General features: G+C 33.1%; 1 protein-coding gene across 1 annotated transcript in view; it reads left to right on the top strand.

Annotated features, from left to right (window-relative positions):
* The window catches only part of PIGN (phosphatidylinositol glycan anchor biosynthesis class N), a 174,137-nt gene that overhangs the window by 23,074 nt on the left and 125,120 nt on the right, over window positions 1-25,943 (top strand). The window contains exons 5-9 of the mRNA XM_051969902.1: window positions 5,360-5,484; window positions 11,307-11,437; window positions 12,450-12,566; window positions 16,252-16,292; window positions 22,235-22,294. Of these exons, the coding sequence (XP_051825862.1) occupies window positions 5,360-5,484; window positions 11,307-11,437; window positions 12,450-12,566; window positions 16,252-16,292; window positions 22,235-22,294 (474 nt within the window). The remainder of the gene's footprint in view (window positions 1-5,359; window positions 5,485-11,306; window positions 11,438-12,449; window positions 12,567-16,251; window positions 16,293-22,234; window positions 22,295-25,943) is intronic.

The following is a 25,943-nucleotide window of genomic DNA, read 5'->3' as shown; positions in this document are numbered from 1 at the left end:
GTTTGGCACTGAACAAGTAGATTAATTTAGGTAGAATTGCTGTTTTTATTATATTAACTTAGCCTACCCATGAGCAATTGATAGTTTCCCACTTGTTTTCATCTGACTTTATTTGTGTGGAAAGTGTTTTTAACAATTGTGTTCATATAGTTCCTGGCTTTGTCTTGGCAGGGAGACTCTCAAATATTTATATATTTATTTTATTTTTATAATTATAAATATCACTTATATTAATATATTATGTATATTATGATTGTTATAAATGTTATTTATATTAATGTATAATGTACTTATATTAATGTTATTTTAAATAGGATTTCTCTTTCTACCTCTTGTTGCTGGAATTTGTTAGTAACATATAGAAATGCTGATGATTTGTGTAGGTTTATTTTATATCCTGCAAATTTACCAGTTAATTGTTTCTAGTAATTCTTTAAATTGAATCTCCAAAAATTCTCTAAGTATACCATCATATCATCTGTAAAGAATGATAGTTTTTGTTTCCTCATTACATACTCTAATTCCTTCAATTTCTTTTTCTTTTCTTATTCCTTTTTTTAATGGGATGCAGCCAAAACAGTTCTTTTTTTTTTATTATAGCTTTTTATTTACAAGACATATGCATAGGTAATTTTTCAGCATTGACAGTTGCAAAACCTTTTCTTCCAATTTTCCCCTCCTTCCCCCCACCCACCTCCCCCAGATGACAAGTAGACCAATACCTGTCAAATGTATTAAAGTATATGTTAAATACAATACATGTATATATGTCCATACAGTTATTTTGCTGCGCAAAAAGAATCTGACTTTGAAATAATATATAATTAATTTGTGAAAGATATAAAAAATGCAGGGGGACAAAAATAGAGGGATTGGGAATTCTATGTAGTGGGTCACACTCATTTCCCTGAGTTCCAATATATGTATACATATTTATACAGTTACCTTGTTGCATAAGAAAAATCAGATCAAGAAGGAAGAAAAAGAAAAACTGAGAAAGAAAACAAAATGCAAGTAAATAACAGAGAGAATGAGAATGCTATGTTGTGTTCCACTCTCTGTTCCCATGGTTCTCTCTCTGGGTGTAGCTGATTCTCTTCATCACTGCCTAAGTGGAACTGAATTGAATCATCTCATTGTTGAAGAGAGCCACATCAATCAGAATTGATCATCATATAATCTTGTTGTTGCCATGTATAATGATCTCCTGGTTCTGCTCATTTCACTTAGCTTCAGTTTATGTAGGTCTCTACATAATCACCCTCCTGGTTGTTTCTTATATAATAGTATTCCATAGCATTCATATACCATAACTTATTTAGCCATTCTCCAGTTGATGGGCATCCATTCAGTTTCCAGTTTCTTGCCACTACAAAAAGAGCTGCCACAAACATCTTTTGCACGTGTGGATCCCTTTCCCGCCTTTAAGATCTCTTTGGGATATAAGCCCAGTAGTAACACTGCTGGATTAAAGGGTATGCACAGTTTGATAACTTTTTGAGCATAGTTCCAAATTGCTCTCCAGAAAGTTTGGATCTGTTCACAACTCCACCAACACTGTATCAGTATTCCAGTTTTCCCACATCCCCTCCAACATTCATCATTATCTTTTCCTGTCATCTTAGCCAATCTGGCAGGTGTGTAGTGGTATCTAAGACTTGTCTTAATTTGCATTTCTCTGATCAATAGTAAATTTGGCTATAAATAGTTTCATGTGGCTATAAATAGTTTCAGTTTCCTGAACCCAATTCTTATTTTTCTTGGAGACTTTGGATGTGGAAGCTTTGACTTTGTTTTCATCTTCTGAGTGAGTGTTTTGATCTTTCTTGTCACCATAGTAATTTTCAGTGGTCAGAAACTTTTTTTCTTGTCTGCTCATTTTCCTAGCCCATTACTCTGCTTTTAACTCTTTGTCAGAGTAGGGCTCTGTTTCTAGGGTAGTGAGTGCACTGTCCCAAGCTTCAGGGGTTTTGTGCAGTTGGTTTTTAGAGATTCTTCTAGGGACCTGGACCACAAGTCCTCTTTTCTACCCTGGAACAGTGAGGAATCCCAGCCCCACTGTGATTTTAAGTTTTAATGTACTAAAGCAATATAATAATCCTTCCTCAGGACTAGTAAAGACACCTCCAGTGAACTGAGGTCTCTGGATGCTGCCACTGCTGTCACTGCCCTCTCCTGTTTTCCCAAAGTCCTCTTACCCTACTAGGAAACCCTTTCTGCTGACCTTCCAAGTTGTCTTTGGTTTCTTTGGATTGAGAGGTCTGGAAACCCGAGTGTGGCTGCTGATTCAGAGCTCTGTAGACCCACATCCATGCTTTGCTGCCACTGGGGCTGGGGCCTAGGATTTTATGCTGAATTCCTCCTTGATGCCACAGACCGTTCTTGCTGACCTTCTAAGTTATCTTCAGCTGAAAAATATTCTATTCCATCTTTTTTATGTGTTCTGACACTCTACAATTTGTTTAAAGTCATTATTTAAAGCAATTTGGAACTGTTTGAGGAAGAAGTTAGTGTGTTCCTGCCTTTACTCTGCCATCTTGGCTCTGCCTCCCAATAATTTCTATTGTAAAATTTGGAATACCATTTTGAGTTAATTTACTCTAGCTTAGTTGTTGTTTTAATATCTTTAAGATACTGATGAACATTGAGTCATTTTTTCACAAAAATAGAATGTAAAAAGGAAATTCTGTGGTCTTCTGGCCATCTGTTCCTAATTTATCAGTGTTAAGTTGTGACAATAAAAATAAGCTCTGGATTTTTTCATAATAATAGCTTTTTATTTTTCAAAATACATGCAAAGATAGTTTCCACATTCACCCTTGCAAAACCTTGTGTTCCAAATTTTTCTCCCTACCTCCCCCTCCCCTAGAGAGCAAGTAATCCAATATAGATTAAACAATTACAATTCTTCTAAACATATTTCCATTATCATACTATGCAAGAAAAATCAGATCAAAAGGGGAAAAATGAGAAAGAAAACAAGCAAGCAAACAACAATAACCACAAAAGATAAAAATACTATGTTGTCATTTATATTCAGGATCCATAGTCCTCATTCTGAATGCACATGGCTCTCTCCATCATAAGTCTATTGGAACTGGCCTGAATCACTTTGCTGTTGAAAAGAGCCACATCCATCAAAACTAATCATCGTATAATCCTTGTTGTTTCTTTGTACAATGTTCTCTTGGTTCTACTCATTTTATTTGACATCAGTTCATATAAATCTCTCTGAAATCATCCTGCTGGTTGTTTCTTATAGAACAGTAATATTCCATAATATTCATATACTATATAACTGCTGAGCATCCACTCAGTTTCCATTTTCTTGCCACTACAAAAAGGGCAGCTACAAACATTTGTGCACACATGGAGCTTTTTCCCTTTTTTATCATCTATTTGACACACTGACCCACTAATGACACTACTGGATCAAAGAGCATGCAAAATTTGCCAACTCTTTGGCCATAGTTCCAAACTGCTCTCCAGAATGGTTGGATTAGTTCACAACTCCACTAACAATACATTAGTGTCCCGGTTTTCCAACATCCCCTCCAACATTTATCATTTTCTTTTCCTGTGTTCTTAATCTTAGAAATGTGAAATGGTACCTCACAGCTCTGCATTTTTTAATAGCTGACCTCCCTTCTAGCTTTCAAATTCCATGATTCATCCTTTAATCTGTATATACAGATGATTTCCTAGATGATGAGAGAATGAAAGGGTAGTTAACTGTTTGCTTCCTATTAAATTTCATTTGAACCTCTCTTAGGGCCTACAGATAGAAACAAGGGTTAGAGCAACAGGCCTGGAGCCAGAAAGACCTGATTTCAAATTCAGCCTTAGGAATATCCTAGCCATATGACCTTGGGCAAATCATGTAACCTGAATGCCCCTGAAGAAGGAAATGGCAAACCATTCTATTATCATTTGTTTTAGTAAAATCCCAAATGGGGCCACGAAGAGTTAGACACAACTGAAATTACAGAACAACAATAAAAGTACATGTCTTATTAATTGATGGACATTGTTAACTACAAGCAGTGAGGTGATGCAGTGAAAAGAGCCCTGAGCCTGGTGTCAGGAAGAATTGAACCCAAATCTAAACTCAAACACTAAGTCTGTGACCTTGGCAAGTTATTTAATCTCTCTTTATCCCAGTTTCATCACTGTGAAATGAGTATAATAATAGCTCCAACTTCCCAGGGTTGTTGTGATATAATCATGAGATAATAATTGTAAGCATTTAGCTCAATGTCTGGCATATAGTAAACTCTATGTTAGTTATTAACTGTTGTCATTGTTATTATCTGATATGGACGTCTGGATCTCATATTACTTTGTTCCTCAGACCTGTAGTTTATTAAACCTTTAGTTTATCTTTGAATTATCATAGCCTCAGTGAAATAAAACTTTTCTCTTTTAACCCTGTTATTTCTCTATATTATCTATTATTATTGTATCACTATATTATCTCTTACAAAAAAAAAATAGTTGCAAATACAACTACTGGGTCCTGTATCCCAAAGAGATAAAAATAAAGGCAAAATGACTTATTTATATAAAAATACTTATAACAACTTTTAAAAATGTGTTTTTGGTAAAGAATTGAAATTCAGTGGAATGCTTATGAATTGGGGAATGGCTAAACATGTTGTCATTATCAGAATAATGGAATACTATTGAGCTATAAGAAATGACAAGCCAGATTGTTTCAGAAAAATCTGGGAAGATTTATATGAATTCTTGCAAAGAGAAGTGAGCAGAACCAGAATATTGTACAATAAGAGCAATATTGTAAAGATGATCAACTGTGAATGACTTAGCTACTCTGATCAAGAAAGTGATCCAAACAATTCTGAAAGTCCCATTATAAAGGATGCTCTTTACCTTCAGAGTGAGAACTGATGAACTCTGAATGCTAAATGAATCATGCTTTTAAACCCTTTATTTTTATTGTTTTATTTTGTTTGTGTTTTCTTTTCTAACATGGCTAGTGGGAAAATATGTTTTACATGATTTCATTTGTATAATTATTGCCTTCTCAAAGTGGGGAGGGGAGGTGCAGGAATGATAGAGAATTTTAGAACTCAAAAAATTTTAAAATAACATTAAATTTTTTTGCATGTAAGTTAGAGAATATTTAATAAAATAAATAAACATTTAAAATATTTGAAGTGGGAAGAAAGAATAGTTTGGAGAAGGATTATTGTGCTTTAAAAAGATAAATAGTATGATTTAACTTTTCAGTTGATTAATCTTTTTATGAATAGATGTTCTAATTAAGTTATTCATTTAAAATTCAAATAAAAAATAATGATTGAATTTTACATTTTTTAAACTTATTCACTCCATATAGGATTTTTTTCAGTCTGCTAAAAGTAACCAGTCTTTGTTCTCAAAACTGAATGAAGAGAAAATAGTGCTTTTCTTGCATTTGCTGGGAATAGACACAAATGGGCATGCTCACCGACCATCATCAAGGTAATTTAAAAGCTATATTTAGTTTACTTGGACCATCTTGAAGGAAAGATATTGGTAACTTTTTTTTTATGTAAATGATATATTAGGCAGTGAAGTGGCATAGTGAATAGAGCACTGTGCCTAGAGTAAGAAAGAATTAAATTCAAATCCTACCTCAGACACTTACTAGCTTTGTGACTCTGGGCAAGTCACTTAATCTAGTTTGCCTCAATTTCCTCAACTGTAAAGTGAGGATAATTAAAGCAACTACCTCTCATGATTGTTGTGAAGACCAGTTGAAATAATTTTAAAATGTTTATCATAGTGTCCTGTCTACAGTAAATGCTGTATATTAACATTAGCTATTATTATTATTATTAGCCATTTGGAATTGTAGTAAGCACAAGTAACATGCTACATGTTATCAGAATTGGAGTCAGAAGACTGGTTGAAAACCAGGCAGTGATACTTTACCTTTAGGCTAAGTTAGTTTATCTTTCTGGACCTTTTTTTTCCACCTACAAAACAGTAATAATAATAATAATTGCTTCACCAACTTCACAGGGTTGTGACAAATGAAATGTGAAAATATATACAGAAGCATTCAGTAAACTATAAAGCACTATACATTTAAGCTGTATTACTCTCATCAATGTTGAACAGACTTCTCATTTTCACTGATAGACGGGATATCCAGAAAATGACTAGCTCAGGGTTCTATCACGAATAAGGGATTGGGAGTAATTTCTTAGTATTTTAGTTTACAATGCATGCATTTGTAACATCCAAAATACATCCAGTATAACTTGACTATAGCTCATTTGCCCCCCCCCCCACTCCATTGTATTTCCTCTACATCAATGGTCAGTTTATTTCCCCAATAACATTTAACTTCAATTACTATTTTTGAAAAGGGTATTTTCTGAGATATTACAAGAACCAAAGTACAGAAACCTGCCAAACTGGAAGCACATTCTTCTCTACCACCTTGGTCTCTGGGGAAAGTAGATTCAGCCTTAAAGTGGTTATTACAAAACACTCCTCCCAAAAACCTGGGATACATTCTTCCACAGATATGAACAGAGTTCAGAAGAAGACGAACTCAAGTTTAGAATGTACAGTTTGCTAAAAAGGTAACTCATAACTCCTAATTGGATAGAATTTCCTTTCTCCTTTTGTGGAGTCCTTATGAAATTCCTCTCAGGTATTGGGGTATTCTGTTAGGCACTTTCTGCTGCAAGTCTCTCACTGGAATCCTGAAGTTGCCCTTCTTCAGTATCTTCAATCTCCCTTAGTTCCCAATGCAAACATTGCTATCAGCCAGTGCCATCTGGCTCTGTTGCTCAGAAGTCCACAAGAAGCCCAATTTTTTCCCCTTTCAAAGATCATAAGGTCATCCTCTGTTTGAGGAAGGGAAATGGGGGTAAATACAGAAAGTGATCAGTGAGAGAAAGTGCTTCTTAGTTCCCCTCCAATCAATTCCCTGCCATGTTCTTGGCTGTGGAACTATTCTCTCTACAAGGCTGGCCAAACACTTGAATTGCTCCAGTTCCAAATTGGTTTGCCAAAGGTCAGAAGACCTGACCGACTCTTTTCAGCCAGACTAATACATTGTTTGTGTGACATCATTTTATTTCAACTATCCTCTGGTGGTTTTTGACTCCTCAACAATTTAATTAAGAATTTATTGCATTGTTTGATGTCTTTGATTAAGTACCTTAATAAAGATTTTTCCCCCCACAATAAAGGTATCAAGTATGGGAGAGATTGATTAAATAATTCAGTCCTTCCTGACCTTTATGTGAACAGTGATAATGATATAACAAATAACTGCACTATAGAAGTTCATGCAATATCTTATACATATGTACTCCACAAATGTTTGTAAATCTCTTATTTTGAAAAAAAATGAAATTATAAAATATATGTTGCCATATAATCCATTTGTTTTAAATGTTCAAATGCTTGTAACTTTGTGTTATGTGATGTTCTGCCTCAGTGACTTGTTTTTATTTATGACTATTCCATACTCCTGAAAAAGTCCTCTCCTTCCTTTTAACTCCCCATCAACATCCTGTTTTTCGCTAAACTTTACCTCACATTACTACCTATTCCATGAATTATTTCTTCAAAACTTCTTTAAATCTAATTGCAACTGATCTCACATAATACTTTATACCTCTTTTGTATGAAAAAAAAAAGATATTTGGTTAAATTTTTTTCAATTATCAAAATTTTTTTTCTCTCTTTCCCTTCTCCTCAGAAAAAAAGAAAAACAAGATCTGTGTGAACAAATATCTGGAGAAATACTCATAGAGACCTCTTCCAAATACATGAGTACATAAATATTTGACTGGTGTTATAGGATCATATGGTCAATTTCAATATAATTCAATAAAAATTTATAATTTAAATTTTCTATAGATATAATCAATGCAGTTCAAATAAAATAGGAAATAGGTAAATATGGGAAACAATCTTTATAGTAAGTTTCTTTAATAAATATATCTTATCCAAGATATATAAGGAACTGATTTAAATTTATAAGAACAAGAGCTATTCCCCAATAGATTGATAGTAAAAAGATACGAATTAGTCAGATTTCAAAGGAAGAAATCCAAGTTATCAATTGTGATTTAAATTTTAAATTGCAATTTAATTGCAAATTAGAGGAATACTGAGGTTTAATTGGATTGGCCATGATGATAAAAGAGAAACTGGGAAATATACTAATTCACTGTTGGTAGAACTATGAATTGGCATAATCTTTCTTTAAAAATATTTTCGAACTTTGCCCTAAAAGTCATTAACTTTTGCATATCCATTGGATCCAGCACTATCCCCAAAGAGAACAAAGAAAGAATATTTAAAATAATCTATAACAGCTCTTTTTAAAGTAAAAAATAGCTGGGAACTAGAGAAATGTCTTCTGTTGATGAATGGCCAAAATAATTATAGTATGTGAATGTAATCGAATATTTATTGAACCATTAGAAATGAAAAAGTGGACAGTTTTAGTGGAACCTTAGAAGACCTGTATAAGCTGATGCAGGGGGTAGCTTGAGCGGAACCAACAGGGAAATTTTTACAATAATACCATTAGGGGAAAAAATACATATTCCAATGCAGTGACCAACTACAATTCTATGAGAATTATAACAAAGTATGATAAAACATGCTACCCATTATCTTCACAGAGAAAGTAATGAATCTAAGACATAACATTTTTGGACATAGCCAATGTGGCAGTTTGTTTTACTTCATGTTATGTGTATGCTATAAAGAACTTTATTTAGTTTTTTGTTTTGTTTTGTTCTCATTAAGAAAAAAGGGAGGAACATGAACATGGGGATAGGTTAGCCAAAAAAAGAAGAAAAATCATTGAGATATCTTTTTTCCCCCCTAATGCTGAGTAGAGAACAAATAAGCAGAACATTTTTAAAAGCTACAGATTGAACCTATTATATGCTTAAAAAGAAAGACAGCCACACATAGGGAAGATCTTCACTTTACTATAAAATTTCTTTTCTATTTCTCTATATAAATATATGTATATGTGCATATAAAATATGTATGCAAATTTATAAATGGAAAGTCTTATGTTGTTTGTTTTTTAATTAAATTAAAAATAATAGAAAAAAAAAAGCAAACAGCCCGGTTTCCACAAACTTTTAAAAAATTTATTTTGATAACTGTATTCCAATAAAATTGATTTCCTTTGTAATCCTATGTATTTTATTTTATGCATTTAAAAACATTATTTTGACAGTAGGTCTGTAGACTTCACCTAATTGCCAAGAGGTCTATGACACATACACATACATACAAAAGTTAAATTTGGAGAAAGAATACTTTTAGCTAGAAGATCAGAGGAGGCATGTCAAAGAAAATGTCATCTAATCTGAACCTTAAAGAAAAGATTACAAAAGCAGATGAGATGAAACATTACAAACCTGGAGTATGAGTTGTATTAATTCAAAGAAAATGGGATAGGTCTTGTGGAATAGATAGTAGTCCAATTTGGCCAGAGTTCATGAGAAAAAGCAATCTCAAACAAGCTTGGAAAAAATAGTTTGGAGTTAGATTGCAGAACTGTAGGTTTTATTTGTCTTATAGCCAAGTATGTACTTAGGAAATTCACTCTGGTAGTTTTTTAGAGAATGGTTTGTAGGGGTAAAATTGGAGGCAGAGAGACCGGTAAGGAGACTATTACAGTAGTCTAATTATGGTGGTGTGAGTGGAGAGAAAAGAGTGAGGGTATATTAGAAGTTTTGGAAACAGAATCAGAAGACCTTGACAAAGACTTTCAAAAGTAACAGGTTTTGAAACTGGATAACAGGGAAATAGTTGTAACAACAAAAAACCAGAAAAGTTGGGATTTGGGACTGTATTAGGATAAAATATTAGTTTACAGAAAGAAGAATCTACTAAAGATACAGGAAGAAAATTAAGGGAAGAGACAGTGTCTAGGAGGAGGAATGGATAATTTCAGTGGTCAACACTGTCAAAAACTGCATAAAAGTCACAGTAGATGAAGACTGAGAACAGGTTTTCAAATTTAACAAGAGCCTACTGATGGCCCTTTGTAAAAACAATTTTAGTAGAGTGCTAAGAAGATTGTTTATCAGGAGAATGACCAGTTAACCAAAGAAACAAAGGTGAGAGAGACAGATGAAGTGAACTTTTAAAGAGGAGTTACTAAGTGATGGTGGCAGAAGAAAGGTCTAGAAATTATAAGCAGATGAAAAGACTCTTGTTAGCCACTCTTGGTCCTGTAAGTTGGGCAAGTCAATGGGAGAAGAGAATGAGAAGCAGAAACTGACAGCTTTGGAGTGGGGAGTAGACAATGTAACAAATGATGATATGTCTCCAGCAGAAAGCTTAATTGATCATAGTTGGTGTCAGAGGATGTCATCAGATGTAGGATGAAAGGGAATTATCACTATAATAGAATTCCAGAGTACAGAGGGTGAGGGAAGTCAGTCCCAGAATCAAAGCAAGAAGATGAAGACTTAAACATAGTTGAGTCTTATCCCTCTCTGTGCTCCTTCCAATGGCGGATTGAAGTTCCATTCTCCCACCCCTTCTCTTTCTATATGATCTTTTTCTATTTCCTATCTTTTGATTCTTCACAGATGTCTTATTCAGTGTTCTAGGGCATTCTGATTTTTCCAGTATTTTTCCACTATATAGTATATACTATAGTGACTGAATTGCCCTTTATCTTTAGATTTGAAACAGAAAATATTTTATAAATTTATCCTTTATTTTAGATGTCTTATTTATCTACTTCTACCATGACTTTAAAATAATTTCACTGATGAAATAAATTCATTTTCTTTTAATTTTATCTATGACAGATTTTGCTAGTCTTGAACATATCCTGTTTATGTATATGGACATGTTAATTAACTCAGAGAAACTTAATTTTAATAGGATGAATGTTTTCTTGCATGATTTTGGTTATTTGGTGGTATAGCAAAAGCATTACAATTTGTGATGAAGAATAACAATCATGAATATTCAGTTTTTAGATAGCTACAATTAAAAGGCTCCACTGTTGAAAATAAAGCTAGTTCAGAAAGAGATTTGTGTTAATTAGAAAGCTTCATTAGCTTGTATCCAAATCTTCTTTGTAGTCATTTTGTTCTTTAAGAGATAAAAAAAAAAAAATTCCAACTGTTTCAGGGATCAAATTAGAGCTCTATTTAAAAAAAATATACAGGTATGAGTACTTCAGGAAATACTATTTACTTATAAGTGTGACAACTTCAGATCAAACTAAACAAATATTGAATTTTCTTAATATAATTTTAATTGTATTCTTTTATATTATTTCACAGGGAATACAAGGATAATATAAGAAAAGTTGATGATGGAGTGAAAGAGATAGTGTCCCTTCTGGATGATTTTTACAAAAATGATGGGAAAACAGCCTTTGTCTTTACCTCTGATCATGGAATGACAGATTGGGGTTAGTCATTTTAAATTCTAAATGTTTCCAATAAATAGAGAAGTTGAGAAATATTTTCTGTAGTTTATAAAGGTCTGGTTATTTAGACCATGACGATATTTCAAAATTCACTTTAATCCCCAAGTATTTGAGTCGTGGTTTCTGCAAGTTAAATGACATTGTAAGAGAAAGAAGGAGGGGCTTGAATCTTTCCTGTGACCTTGTCTCTTGCTTGGTAATGTGGAAATCAAATAACTTTTTTTTGTGAAGTAATAAAACATTTTGGGAAATCAGAGAATGTATCATTATTATTTTGGTTAGACACTTCTTTGCATATTAAAGGTGACCTCTGGTCTGAGTCCAACCTATTGCTTTGGAAATTCAGCTGAGTTCATCAATTTACAAACATTTATAAAGTTATTTCTGTAACCAAAGCTTATATCTCTTCAGGATTGTGGGGGATTAGAAAAAAGGAATTATAGTATAGTAGTTTCCTACATATCCCCCAAAATTTTGGGCTGGCAAATATACTTTTCCATTAGCATTAGAAACAAGTTTGCCACTGCTGCCACTGCCTTATCTCATTATCAGATGTTAGAAAAAAAATTACTAATATTCACAAGAGGATATAGAGTGCTATGAAAAAATAGGAAAAGAAATCCAGTTATAGATATAGGGAATATAACACCTTTCTCTAAAGAATTGTATCAATAAAATTCTATTTCTGCAGACTAATTCAATAAAATTTTGATGCTAGATCGCAAGAATCATCCGTGACAAGAAGATGAATGAGCAAATGAAAAAGCACTTACCATATGACAGTCACTATGTTAGAATGATATTTCTTTTGGGGGGATAGAGGGAGAAATGATTTTTATGAGAAATTTCTTTAGCCTCTTCCATAAAGATAAGTGTAAAAATGTAGATGAAAATTTTAGACAAATTGATTGATTTTTTATGAAAAGAAAGTGGGCTTTTCTCAAAAATTGTTATCCCTGTAGGGTGTTAACATTTTGCCTTTTAATCTTTCTAGGATCCCATGGTGCTGGTCATGCCTCAGAGACTTTAACACCTTTGGTCTCTTGGGGAGCTGGAATCCGTTATCCCCAGCAGGTGTCAACCCAACTCTTTGATGATGAATTTTTGAAAGGTATGAAAATACATCCTTAATAAATTTTAAAATAGCATGATTTTAAAATGAAACTACAAATTTTAGGCTTAATAGATTATACCTTCAAGTTGTATTTCCATTTTTAATTTAAATGTTCAAAAATGGTTTCCATGAATTACTTTTATATTGTTTCTATTCTTGGATTCATTTATGTAGTATAGCCTGTGAAATTCTGAGACAAACTTCCAGATATTAAAAATATTTTGTTAATTAAGCCGGCCTTTATCAATAAATTTGTGATCTGTAGATTCTTTCAATAACCAAAGAGGAAAAGGGAATCTCTGATCTACCTTAAATGATATGGATCTACCTTAAAGATATGGATCTTTCTGACAGCACATTATTAGGACCTCCTTTGATAAGAAAAAGACCCTAATTGATGGACACTTAATAAAAATAGGTGAACTAAGAATCCTCAACCCCTCTCTTTTATTCAAGGTGGGGAGGTCAGTTGAGAAATGAGGTTTGAGCTGAGATTTGTAGCCTTCAATAGGCCTGGCAAGCAAAATCTCTCTGGCTTTACTTTTTCTTCATGAGCCAGCCTGCCCAAAACTCTAATGAATAGACCATAGCCATAGGAATGGTTCTTGGTAACTGGTTAGCAAGAATCAACTGTTTAGCTTTTGTTTATGAGATAAATAGAGAGACCCAGAGGAAATCCTAGGAGGGGCTAGTTTGTGACTACATTCCTCAGCCAGTTTCTGGGAATGTTTTTCTAAGTGAGTTAGCTCACTTGAGAAGTGGGGATTTTGAACGGAAAAAGTAATATTACAAATTAAAATTAATAATCAAATGATACAACATTAAAGTTAATTTTTCTAGTAATGAGCATTGTTTAAACCCAATTTTTGCATTGAATTGTAAAAAAATATATTATAAAATATAGTATAGCAACGTTTAATCTTAGGAACTTGCCTGAAGTAATGAAATACAAATTGAGTTATCCAGAATCATACAACTGGTACATATCAGATGTGAGATTTGAACCCAGATTTTCTTGACTTTGTGGCCTTCTCTTTTAATGTCATAGAGTATTTAACCGTTAGTGCACATTTTCTTTAATTTTTAAACACTAAACTTTTAAAGACTCATTATTGAAAGTTTTAATTATGTTTTTCTTCATAAGTAAAATAGGATTATATATTGTAGAAATGAGAATAAACAGTTTTTATTCATCAGATAACTTAAATATGCATTTTTGTTATAAAACTAGAAATATTTAAATGAACCTGCTACAATTTGAATATTCTTCACATTATCAAAAAAGTTCAACTTTTTGGATAGTTTTCATCATCTGTACTTAGTATTTTTGAGGTAGTGGAAAAAAAAGGTTATTTTTCATGAAGATATTATTATTAAATTTAAAAGAAATTTCTGAGTGTGATATTGTATCTCATTTCCTATTACATTCTAGCAACCTAATTCTTAAACTTAGAAATACTTCTTTTATTATAGTTACCTCCTTGGATGACTTTTATTATGAATATCTAAGTTTGGATATGTGAAAGCTGAAGAATGAAGTTTTCTGTAATAATAATGTAAAATATTACTTGAAAATTATTTGGAGAGAGAAGTAGTTATGTATGTAATATATTATTTGCAGACAACTCTAAGCAAAAAATAAAACTACTGTGGAATCAGGCATATGGTATATAGTATGTAATGATGAACTTGACTTGAAGGTCAAGGTTAGCATTGTACTCTCTCTCCATATATTCAATAATTCAGCAGTTCTTAAGATTGTTTTTTTTTTTTGCCGGGGGGGGGGGGATAAGCAGTTGCTATTACTGCTTCCCCATGACCCTTTTATGAGTATACTTTCCTCTTTTCTATTTTTGCCTTTTTATTTTGTTTACATATTAAAATATTTATCTGAAAATAGTATACACTATAAAAACTCAATGAGCAACCACCACTACCACATCCACGAAAATCTCTGAGAAAAAATATGGAAAAACAGCTGCTAGTAGGAGATCAGTTTCATGTCTAGTTTTATAAAATAGTAAATGTATACATAAATAGATTCCTATATCTATATTTCACATACCTCTCTTTGTTTTATTCATTCATTATGTAAACATTTATGAAGCACTTTTCTGGTACTAAACACACAATTCCTGCAATCAAACAACTTGCAGTCTTCTAAAGGGGATATAACAAGAACCCAGAGGAATAAAATACAAAATAAAGTGATGAATTCAAAGATGTTTACAAGTTTTGCACTAACTATTTTGAAAACAACTAGTAGCCTAATTTAACTGCAGAATAGGACATGAAAAAAAAGTAAAATGAAATGACACCAAAAATGTAGCTTGTAGTCAAACTCTAGAGGACTTTAAATGTCAAATTTCATAGTATTTTATCCTCTAGGCAACTGGGATCCTCCCCCCCTTTTTTTTTTTTGAAGTAAATAAGAAGGTAACATAGGATGCATGATGAAGATTACTATGATTGCATTTTGGGGGCAGAGAGAGACAGAGACAGAAAGATAAAAGGGGGAGCAAGGGGAGAGAGAGGAAGTGATGAAGGAGGATGGAAGAATGCAAACAGGAAGACCCCTTAAAATATTATGATGCTTCAGGGGAGGGATAATAAGAACCTGAACCAAGATGATGATGATAGAATTGTGGATACAAAGAATGGTTGAGATATTTTGAAAATAGAATCACTAGCAATTAATTTAATGTTTGAAGTGAGGAGATGGATATAGGACAATGTTTGGAAGATTGTAGGACACAGGAAAATTTTAAGGACAGGAAGAATCTGAACCTGTTTGGAAGGAATGAGTAGGGAAAGAAAACAAAAGAAATTAAAGATGAGATGAGGTGAATGAGGTGTCCTTCTGAAGGAGATTGGAGGTAAGAGCCAGAGAACTGTGAGGTGGAGATAATCTGGACCAACTCAGTTTTTGAGATAACAGCAGAGAGGTAAAGAAAGTTTTGAAATGTGGAGAAAGATTGATAAAAAAAAAAAAAAAAAAAGATCATGATCAGTCTTTCAGTCTGTAGTAGGAGGCTAGGTCAATTGCCAAGAGATAGAGGAATGGTGTGCAAAGAAATTTGGAATTGCCTCTATAAAAAGTTTCTTTTGATTAAATAAAAAGCTTATTTACCTAGTAGCAATGAGGATCCAGTTGAGGTTAGATGGTAGGAATTTGTATTCAATCAGTAGTTTCATTCTCTCTCCCTTTTGAGATTTGGAGGAAAGAAAACAGATGGGCTACAGCACAGTGCTGAATATTGGTAGAGGAAGGACAAGGTGGTGGAAAGGAAAGTCAGTTTGGATTCACCAACAGAAAAATGAGCCCTATGTTTTCCAGTAAATTTTTCTATTTGTTTCTTTAGTCATTTTCCAATCTTGTTGATTCCCTCTAACCCAATTAGAGGTGTTCTTTGAAAAAGATACTGAAATTTTTTGTCATTTCCTTCTCCAGCTTATTGTATATATGAAGAAATTGAGAAAAACAGTTAAGTAACTTACCCAGTGTCACACAACAAGTAGGTGTTGGAACTCAGCTTGGAACTGAGAAAGAAGAATCTTTCCTTATTCCAGGCCCAGCACTCTAATCACTATGCCACCTAGCTGTTCCTTTCTATTAAATACTGACAACTCATTGGAAATCAAATATATTATTCTTTTAATATGTTCCTGTTGTGTCTTTCAGAATGGCAGCTGGAGAACTGGAAAAGGCTAGATGTAAATCAGGTATCAAATGTATATCGAGTAGTCATTAATTTCTTCCCTTTCAACTTTTTATAGAATATAAATGTAGATGAATTCTAAGAAATTGAGTGATTAAAAAATGGCTCTTCTTTTTTTGTCTTAAATGGTGAGTGAAATTGCTATAGAAGTTAATGAAATATTTAATGTATATGTGACAGGTCTATATTTCTATATTTTTTGTCAAAATAGATTTCTTTCTCTATAATAAAACTTTTTCCTATATACTTAATAGCAAAATCTCACCTTGAATCACACTTGAAAATATTATGTAAATCCAAATATTATATAATAATATACTTACATATTATATACATATATATACACAGTATGCTTACATATAAATATTACATAATAATATCCAAATATACTTATATGTATTGTCTTGCTGTGGCTCAACAGCTCACTTAAATGATCTGTTATAGTTTTTAATCCTACATGAACAATTTAGATTTGCTTTATTCTTTGGCTGTTGATTGCTCCTTTAAATCCTCTTGCTTTATGAATGTAATTGGTCAGATAGGGTCAGATAGGATACTAAGTAAAGTAAGTTACTGTTTATGATTCAATATTTTCTTCAGAAAAAGAAAAACAACTGTGTTGGAACTGATAGGTTTCTTGTAGTTATTGTTACTACCATTATGGCCATACTTTGAAATGAAGCTGGAGATACTTTATTTTATTTATTTATATTTTTTAGGTTTTAAAATTTTTTTTCAAAAGTATTTTACTTTTTCAAATATATGTACAGGTAGCTTTTAACATTCATTTTTATGTTCCCAATTTTTTCTCCATCTTTCTCTTACCCCCTCCTTAAGACAACAAGTAATCTGATATAGCTAAAATGTGTCATTCTTATAAATGTATTTTCATATTTGTTATGTTGTACAAGAAAAGTCAGATCAAAAGGGAAAAAAATGAGAAAGAAGACAAACAAACAAAAAGGTGAAAATACTATGTTTCACTCTCCTTCAGGGATTGGAGATAATTTATGACTACATTTTGTTTTACTTTTTGGTCAACCAAGATTACACGTAATAAATTATGTGTTGTACCATCAAAACCTCTCCTTGACTTTTCTGATTATATGCACTAAGGATGGCTGTCATCCTAATCTTTAAAAAAAAAATTAGCTTTGTCTATTGGATTTTTTATTCTTCTTTTGAACAAAAATGATAATCTATCACATTTACATCTGCCTTTGCAGTTGACAAAGTATTTTACTAAGAGCAATCGTTTTAGACACTTGTATCTCTATATAATTATCTTTAGTATAAATATGGAAATAGTTTTGTTAACACAAATATTATTTTCCCTACTTTAAGGATGAGAAAATTAAGAAAGATAGTTTTATGTCTTCTTCAGGTCTGTACAGTGTTAGTCACTAAATTTCTGAATATATTTTGAAAACCAAGACATATGTTGTCCTTTTATAGCTCATAAAATTAGGTGTAGGACTGATATTTGATAACATGTTATATTTGTGGAAAAATGGAAGGAATTTCAGTGTTAATTTCACTTGCTTACCAGAGGAGAAAGTGATGTGATAGATTGGCTAGTTTTTTCATGTTGCCTTTTGGGACCACATTTTTGCTTTGTATCTTGACTTTGGAATTTGGGGACTTAGTATAGCACAGAAAATGGACCAGTCAGATCTTAAATTGAATCTTAGATTTCTTTTCCTCAAAAAAAGCAAAGATTTTTCTATTAAAAATATGTATCATATTTTATATATGCTTCAAAAGAATTGCTATGAGCAGTAAAAAATATTTAGTTATATTTATAAACTCTGATACTTGTTATTAAGTTATAATTATTTGTTTTTCTTTTACTTTTTACATTTATTTTCAGAATAGGGTTTAATAGCTACATGACATTTATTATATTATTTCTTTTCATGCAAGTCATTGTTTGTAATTTGCTATCATCCACTCATGCCCATCATCATTTCTCTCTTCATTCTATTTCATTTTTCCATAATTGTAATTCTTTAGAAATTTTATTGTTTGTAACTCACAACCAGATACTGTAACTATAAGAATGAATATTTTGATCCTTTGGAGAATCTACAGTCATTCATATATATATATCCCAACAAATGGGGCAAAGTACAACACATCAACATATTTTAATTTCATGTAATGCTTGTTAGTATCCCAGGATTATAGGATTATAGGATGGTAGGTTTAAGGTGAGAAGGGACCTTAGAATTATATATTCCGACTTCCTTATTTTCTAGAGGAGTAAACTGAGATGAAGTTATGTTAAATGACTTGCCCCAAGACACAGAGGTAAGAAGCAGAAGTGGGATTCGAACTTCTGTCCTTTGTCTACAAATCCATTCTCTTTCCATTGTGCCATGGTTACAATCCTCTAGCTTTTGTCCAGGAAATCTTCCTCGAGCTCATTTGACAATTTGTGGTTATCAAGGAACTGTTTATTAATTATCTCTAACTCTTGGTATTTAATTAATCCACCTTAATTTCTGGACCAAAAAAGATTTATGGTCATCTTTTATGCCATTTCTGCAGAATTCTTTATCATTAATATTCACATTTTTCATATGTTTCTCCACTGCCTTTTGGATGGCAAGCCAATTTTGACTTTTTAATTATTGTGGTGTTCCTTGATTCACAGCCATTTAGCATCACAGAAAGAATATTAATGCTACAAAGATGAGCCTTTGTTTCAGGGAAACATTTTGGGATCATTAAAAGCACTGCATATTTTCCTAAATGTTAGCTAGCTTGTCTTCATCCTTTTCTTCAATATTGGGCCTAACTCACTGTCCATCCACAATGTACGCATGAATCCAGGATATTTGTATTAATTCAGTGAGTTGCCCATCCAGGTGCAAATCATAATATAAAGATATGACTTCTGTTTAGGAAACTTTGGATTGTTAAGCCAGTCTTTTTAGTTGCTATGGATTTCACTGAGAATTCTCTGGAGCCTAGCTTCTTAAACTGTGGTTTGCAAACCCTTATGGGGTCTCAATGTGAGGTTGCAAAATTATGATTCATTATCAGTAAATGTTGTATATTTATACCTATTTTATATACTTATATACCCAGAGTTGTGTAAAATTTTCTTGGGCATAAAGGGTCATGAATGGAAAAAGTTTAAGAAACTCTGCTCCAGAGTATTCTTGGTATAATCAGCACACTGGTACTTATAAAAGAAATCTATAAAGGGACATATACAATTCCTTTTCTATTTTGACATAGAAAATCTTAGAATTGGAGGTGACTGCTGAGGCCATTTTTATCCCATCAAATACCTGACAGAGAAAGTTGTCGTCAAGCACTACCAAGTACTCATCCAACCTTCTGAGGAAGCCCACTGTGTTTTGGGCAAGTTTTGATTTTTAGGAAGTTTTTCCTTACACTATGCCTAAATCTACTTCTCTGAAGTTTCCATCCTTTCTTCCTAGTTTTGCCCTTTGTGGTGAAATGAAACAGATCTATTCCTGGTTCAAACAACAGCCCAGCTTTCAAATATTGAAGAGAGATGTTAAGTTTCTGCAAGTTTTTATTAAGTACCTGCTATGTGTTAGGTACTTTGATTAATACTGGAGATACAAAAAAATGTAAAAATATTACTTGCTTTCTAAGACCTTATAGTCTAATAAAAAAAAATGGTACATAAATAGCTATATACAAAAAGATCTGTATAGGATAAATTGGAGATAATTTCATGGGAAAGCACTAACATTTTTTACAAGATTTTGATTGATATTTATATTCAGATGATCATTGAATAAAATTATCCTGTGGATTTTATCAAGGAATCTTGCACATTCTCATAATATTTATGAAAGATACCAGTTGGAGGTCATATTTTCATATATGTGGACACCATTTGGAGGAGAGCCTTCACCAATTTACTGTCTTCTATTTGAATTATGCTTTTTTATAATCAGCAAAAAATAAGTAGTATTGGGTTTTTTGTTTTCCTTGCCTTTTAGTCAATTTAGTGGACACCATTAAATCTTCCACTGGCATTCTTCATAACATTTGCAAATGAATTCATACTCAATTAGTGTTGACCAAAGTTTCCATATTTTTCCACTTGGCAAAAAAGTCAAGTGTTTGCTGGCTAAAGTAATTTCTAGGCTTTTGATCTTTCCATTATTTTTCATCAATTAAACTTGGATAGGAAATAATAAATATCTGCTGATATCTTTTCTTTTTTCTATTTCTTCATCATCACTATTTTTATTTTATGATAGAGTTATTTTAATGAAAAACATTATCTTCTTTGTTTTTTATTTGTTGATTTTGACTTTGTCTATAGCTTCTTCATGTTATGTCTATACCAAAACAGCCAAATTTTAAATGGATCTTACTTTATTTCCTGTATATTGAGATATATTCTTTCTAATGATGCTATTTAGTGATTGATAGATCCAAATCCTTCTATTTTTTTAAAAAAAGTGTTTGTAACATAACAGTTAAAAGATTCTAAGTAATCTGTAAACCTTGGTCCTTTTTCATTTCCTAATTCTAAACCTAAGCTGAATCTTTAATAAAAATTAAGCTTTTGACATAGAGAATAAAAGAGTGGTTATTCTAGGTATTGGGTATAGTCTGTGCAAAGGAATAGAATGTTGAGGTAGAATGACTTGTTGGAAAATACCTAGTAGTTTAGTTTGTTTAGGATTAAAGTATTTTAATGAGTGTAAAATGAAATATAAGGCTCTTAAATTTATATTAGATATAATGTTGAAATCAGTATAGAGGAATTCAAAAGCCTGATTGAGGATTTTATTTTTTTTTATCCTAGAGCAATAGAGTTACTAAAGATTTCTGAAGTAAAAACTGATATATCAGACATGTGCCTAGGAAAATTATTTTGCCAGCTATATCAAGTATAATTTAAAAGAAAAAATAAAGATGGAAGCAGGAAAATTGGCTATTAGAATACAGACAAGGGTTGATGTGGTTCTGAGGGAATGAATGTTTGAGTGAAGAGAAAGTTGCTTGAGGCAGTGGAGGTATAACACAAGAGTTGGCAGGTTTTTTTTTTTAAACTATAAAACATTTATTAAATACAAAACTATGGACATTCCTAAGATATGATGGAGTCTCAAAGTAGTACTTCTGGAGACTTGTTTTTAACTTTCTGAGTTATTTGATTAATTCATATTTATGTCATCCCTAATGAGGCATATTCAACATTTATTTCCTTCACTGATTTCAGAAAGTGAGGTGCCCTTTTCTAGTGCTCAGTTTTGGTGTGGATAATTTGAAAAGAAGGATGGAGACTAAACAGGGCATCCTACTATTTCAATATAGTAGGTTGAAAAATACCTCTATCCTTTTGGAGTAAAATATATTAGGCATTTATCATAATAGGGAGTTAAATAAATACACTACTGAGTTATATATGTTACTCAGATACATGTATTTCTACATAATTATCTGCCATCTGAATATGGAGGTGCTTAGGCTCTTGCTTGCTCCATGTGTCACAAAGGAAATCATTGTAGAATACATGACTTTCAGCTAATTAGCAATTTGATGAGGCTCTTATTTCATGTGGCTTTCACTTTCATGAGATCTTAATCAGAGTACTAGCAAATTGAATTCTGTAGTGTAGCTTTGTGGGATATGAATGTGGAGGTTTTTTTTTTTTTTGTTTGTTTGTTTTTGGCTTCAGGTAGAGGGAAGCTGCCTCTAATCATTCATTTGTAGATTAATCTCAAAGACTTGCTTTGGTGTCTGAGAGCCTGAGTCCTTAAGGGACACACAAATAATCAGTATGTTTCAGAAACCCTACTTGAACTCAGGTCTTCCTCAGTCCAGATCAACATTTTCCATCCAATACACCACAAATTCCTTTTTGTAATAGAGTTAATACATAAAATTACTTAACTTTGATAATATTTTATTACAACCTAACTTCTGAATATTTTATACTTTTAGGCTGACATAGCACCATTGATGGCTTCCCTCATTGGAGTTCCTTTTCCCCTTAATTCTGTGGTAAGTAATTTAGTTTTATCATCTCTCAACTTTAGGTTTAAAATAAATTAATGCATAGTAAAATTTACACTGACTTGCATTTATTTCTTTAAATTTATGTATAGGATGAATAGTTCATACTTATCTTTGGTAAATATTGGAACACTAATATCTCAGGTATTTCATAAATGTGTGTTATTTATTTATATTTATTTTAATTATAACTTTTTATTGACAGAACCCATGCCAGGGTAATTTTTTTTACAACATTATCCCTTGCACTCACTTCTGTTCCGATTTTTCCCCTCTCTCCCTTCACCCCCTCCCCCAGATGGCAAGCAGTTCTATACATGTTAAATATGTCACAGTATAGATAGAATATATGTGTGCAGATTTACAGTTCTCTTGTTGCACAGGGAGAATTGGATTCAGAAGGTAGAAATAACCTGGGAAGAAAAACAAAAATGCAAGCAGTTTATATTCATTTCCCAGCATTCTTTCTTTGGGTGTAGCTGCTTCTGTCCATCTTTGATCAACTGAAACTGAGTTACATCTCTTTGTCAAAGAAATCCACTTCCATCAGAATATATCCTCATACAGTATCGTTGTTGAAGTATATAATGATCTCCTGATTCTGCTCATTTCAATGTGTGTTATTTTAAAATTATTATCTGCAATACTAAGAGTACTAAACCAGGTATCTTTTAAAATGATAGCACTCCTTTTCAGTAAAGAATATAAATTAATATCATGTACATGAGGCATTTTATCCTGAAGTAATGAAATGTATAATCCAGCAACATTTGCTAGTTTTTAAAGAATAAACCAATTCTAAATTTATATTTGAATTTTTGAAAACCTCTTCATTTAAAAATATATATATATATCACCTAATTAATGACATATGACCATATTATTATTCCATGGTGATTTCTAAAGAGAACCTAATTTGTAATTTTCCACATTGTAAATTAGAAGTAACTTTAGCCTTCAAGTGTAGAATTGATTTTTTAAAATAAAATAAATGAGTATTTTGATTTTAAATTAAAACTTCAGACCATGGCCTATTCATTTTTACTTCTTCCTTCTGAGTCAGGCTAATCCTCTATTGCTCTCTTTTACTAGCTTTCTCTCAAATGTTGACCTTTTCCTTAATGATGTGTATACACTAAGCTATTTTCACACTTATTCACCAATATTTCTATGAATTTCCTACTGACAGTATTCTCCCCTTATAGTGTTCTTTCCAATATCATAAGGCAAGTACAAACACTTTTCTGAAAGTCTCAGTCTTGGGGACTTCTGGCCAAGATGGTGGAGAGGAGGCACACAGCTGTGTAAGCTCCGCGTTTTCTCTCACTACCCATTTCATTACAAGCCTCTGAATTGATGCTTGACTGAAAAAAACCCACAAATAGTTACCAAGAGAAGCCATCCTTGAGATTCGCCAAGAAAGGTCTGTTTTTGTGCGAGGGCTGGGACGGTTTTGGATTGGGCACAGGGTGCGGGCAGGAAGCTGAGAGCACGGCAGGCAGCTCACAGCTGAGCAGACTGGAGAGGGGGTGGGGTGTGATTGCAGCCATCTCTGTGGAGAGAGCTTTGCTACAGGTTTGGATACTTTGCTCCGGCAGCAAGCCAGCAGCCCAGCAGAGAAGCTAAAAACACCGGGGCAAAGAATATAACTCCAAACAGCTGGAGTCTCTCGGGACCTGGCCACCCCCCTTTTCCCCCCCAGTGACTCAGCACACTCTGGGATCTCAGAGCGCAGGCGCAACACAATCCTGCTAGTGCCTCACTGCTGCCCGCGCAGTCTGTAGAGGAAGCTCGGTAACACCACCCAGCCCCTCCCCCGAAAAAGCAGACTCCAATTAGGGGTGATTTCTTTTTTTTCTTTTTGCTAGTTTGTCTTTGATTCTTCGACATAATGAGCAAAAAACTGAAGAGGACTTTAACCCTTGACAGCTTCTATACAGATAGAGAGCAGACTCTAAATCCTGAGGAGACTAAAAACAGACAGTCTCCAGGTAAATCCCCAAAGGAGGAGATCATCTGTTCCTCAGCACAGATGAACCTCATAGAAGTAATTAAAAAGGCTCTCACAAGGGAGCTAGAAGAAAAATGGGAAAAGGAGAGGGAGGCTTGGCAAGAGAGGCTGGAGAAGTCATCCCACTCATTTAAAGAGAGACTGGATAATGAAATAAAATCCTTGAAAAATAGGATTGGTGACCTGGAAACAGAAAACAGCTCTCTAAAAAACAAAATTGGCGAAAAGGAAAAAAATTCCACAGACAATTAGAAAAAGATTTTAAAAGAGTGAGTGAAGAAAACACTTCATTAAAAATCAGAATTGAGCAATTGGAATTGAATGACTCGAGGAGACAAGAAGAATCAGTCAAGCAAATCCAAAAAAATCAAACAATGGAAAAGAATGTGAAATTCCTTCTGGGGACAACAACAGACCTGGAAAACAGATCCAGGAGACACAATCTGAGAATCATTGGACTCCCAGAAAAGTATGATGAAAAAAAGAGCCTGGATACTATTTTCCAGGAAATTATCAAAGAGAACTGCCCAGAAGTTATAGGAACAGAGGATAAAATAGACATTGAAAGGGATCCTAAAATCAAAACACCAAGGAATATAGTGGCCAAATGCCAGAACCCTCAGACAAAGGAAAAAATATTGCAAGCAGCTAGAAGAACCCAATTCAAGTATCAAGGAGCCACAATAAGGATCACCCAGGATCTAGCAGCATCTACATTAAAGGATCGAAGGGCCTGGAATATGATATTCCAAAAGGCTAAGGAACTTGGTATGCAACCAAAAATAACTTACCCAGCTAGAATGAGCATCTTTTTCCAGGGAAGAAGATGGACATTCAACGAAGTAAGCGAATTTCACCTATTTTTGATGAAAAAGCCAGAACTTAACAAAAAGTTTGATCTACAAATATAGAACTCAAGAGAAATCTAAAAAGGGTAAAGATTAATCTTGGGAACTATATTTCTGATATAAAGATGTATAAAGAATGCATGTATACCTTGTTCTAGAAAGTAGATGTGGAAAGGACATTGTACCAGAAAAAGGGTAAAGTGGGGGTACTACATCTCATGAAGAGGCAAAGGAAACCTCTTATATCTGAAATAAAGAATGGAGGGGGATGAATATAGTGGGTATCTTACTGCCTTCAGAATTGGCTTTAAGAGAAAAATTTTAGACATATTCAATTTATGGTGTAACTTCTCCCACCTCATTGAAAAGTGAGAAAGGAAAAGTGAAAAGGGAAGGAATAAGCTAAGAGGAAGGGAATACGGAAACGGGGAGAGAAAGGGGTAAGATAGGGGGAGGAAATCTAAGGTGGGGAGCAGGGAGAGATACTAAAAAGGGAGGGCTGTGAGAAGCAAGTGGTGATCACAAGCTTAATACTGGGAAGGGGGGTAAGGGGAAAGAAGGGAGAAAAGCATAAACGGGTTAACAAGATGGCAAGTAATACAGAATTAGTCATTTTAACCATAAATGTGAACGGGGCAAACTCCCTCATAAAGAGGAAGCGGTTAGCAGAATGGATTAAAAGCCAGAATCCTACAATATGTTGTTTACAGGAAACACACCTGAAGCAGGGAGATACATGCAGGTTAAAGATAAAAGGTTGGAGCAAAATCTACTATGC

The sequence above is a fragment of the Antechinus flavipes genome, chromosome 1 (assembly GCF_016432865.1).
Source record: "Antechinus flavipes isolate AdamAnt ecotype Samford, QLD, Australia chromosome 1, AdamAnt_v2, whole genome shotgun sequence".
Classification (NCBI taxonomy): Eukaryota; Metazoa; Chordata; class Mammalia; order Dasyuromorphia; family Dasyuridae; genus Antechinus; species Antechinus flavipes.
The sequence above is the reverse complement of the archived record's forward strand: the minus strand, read 5'-3'. Positions and strand labels throughout refer to the sequence as shown.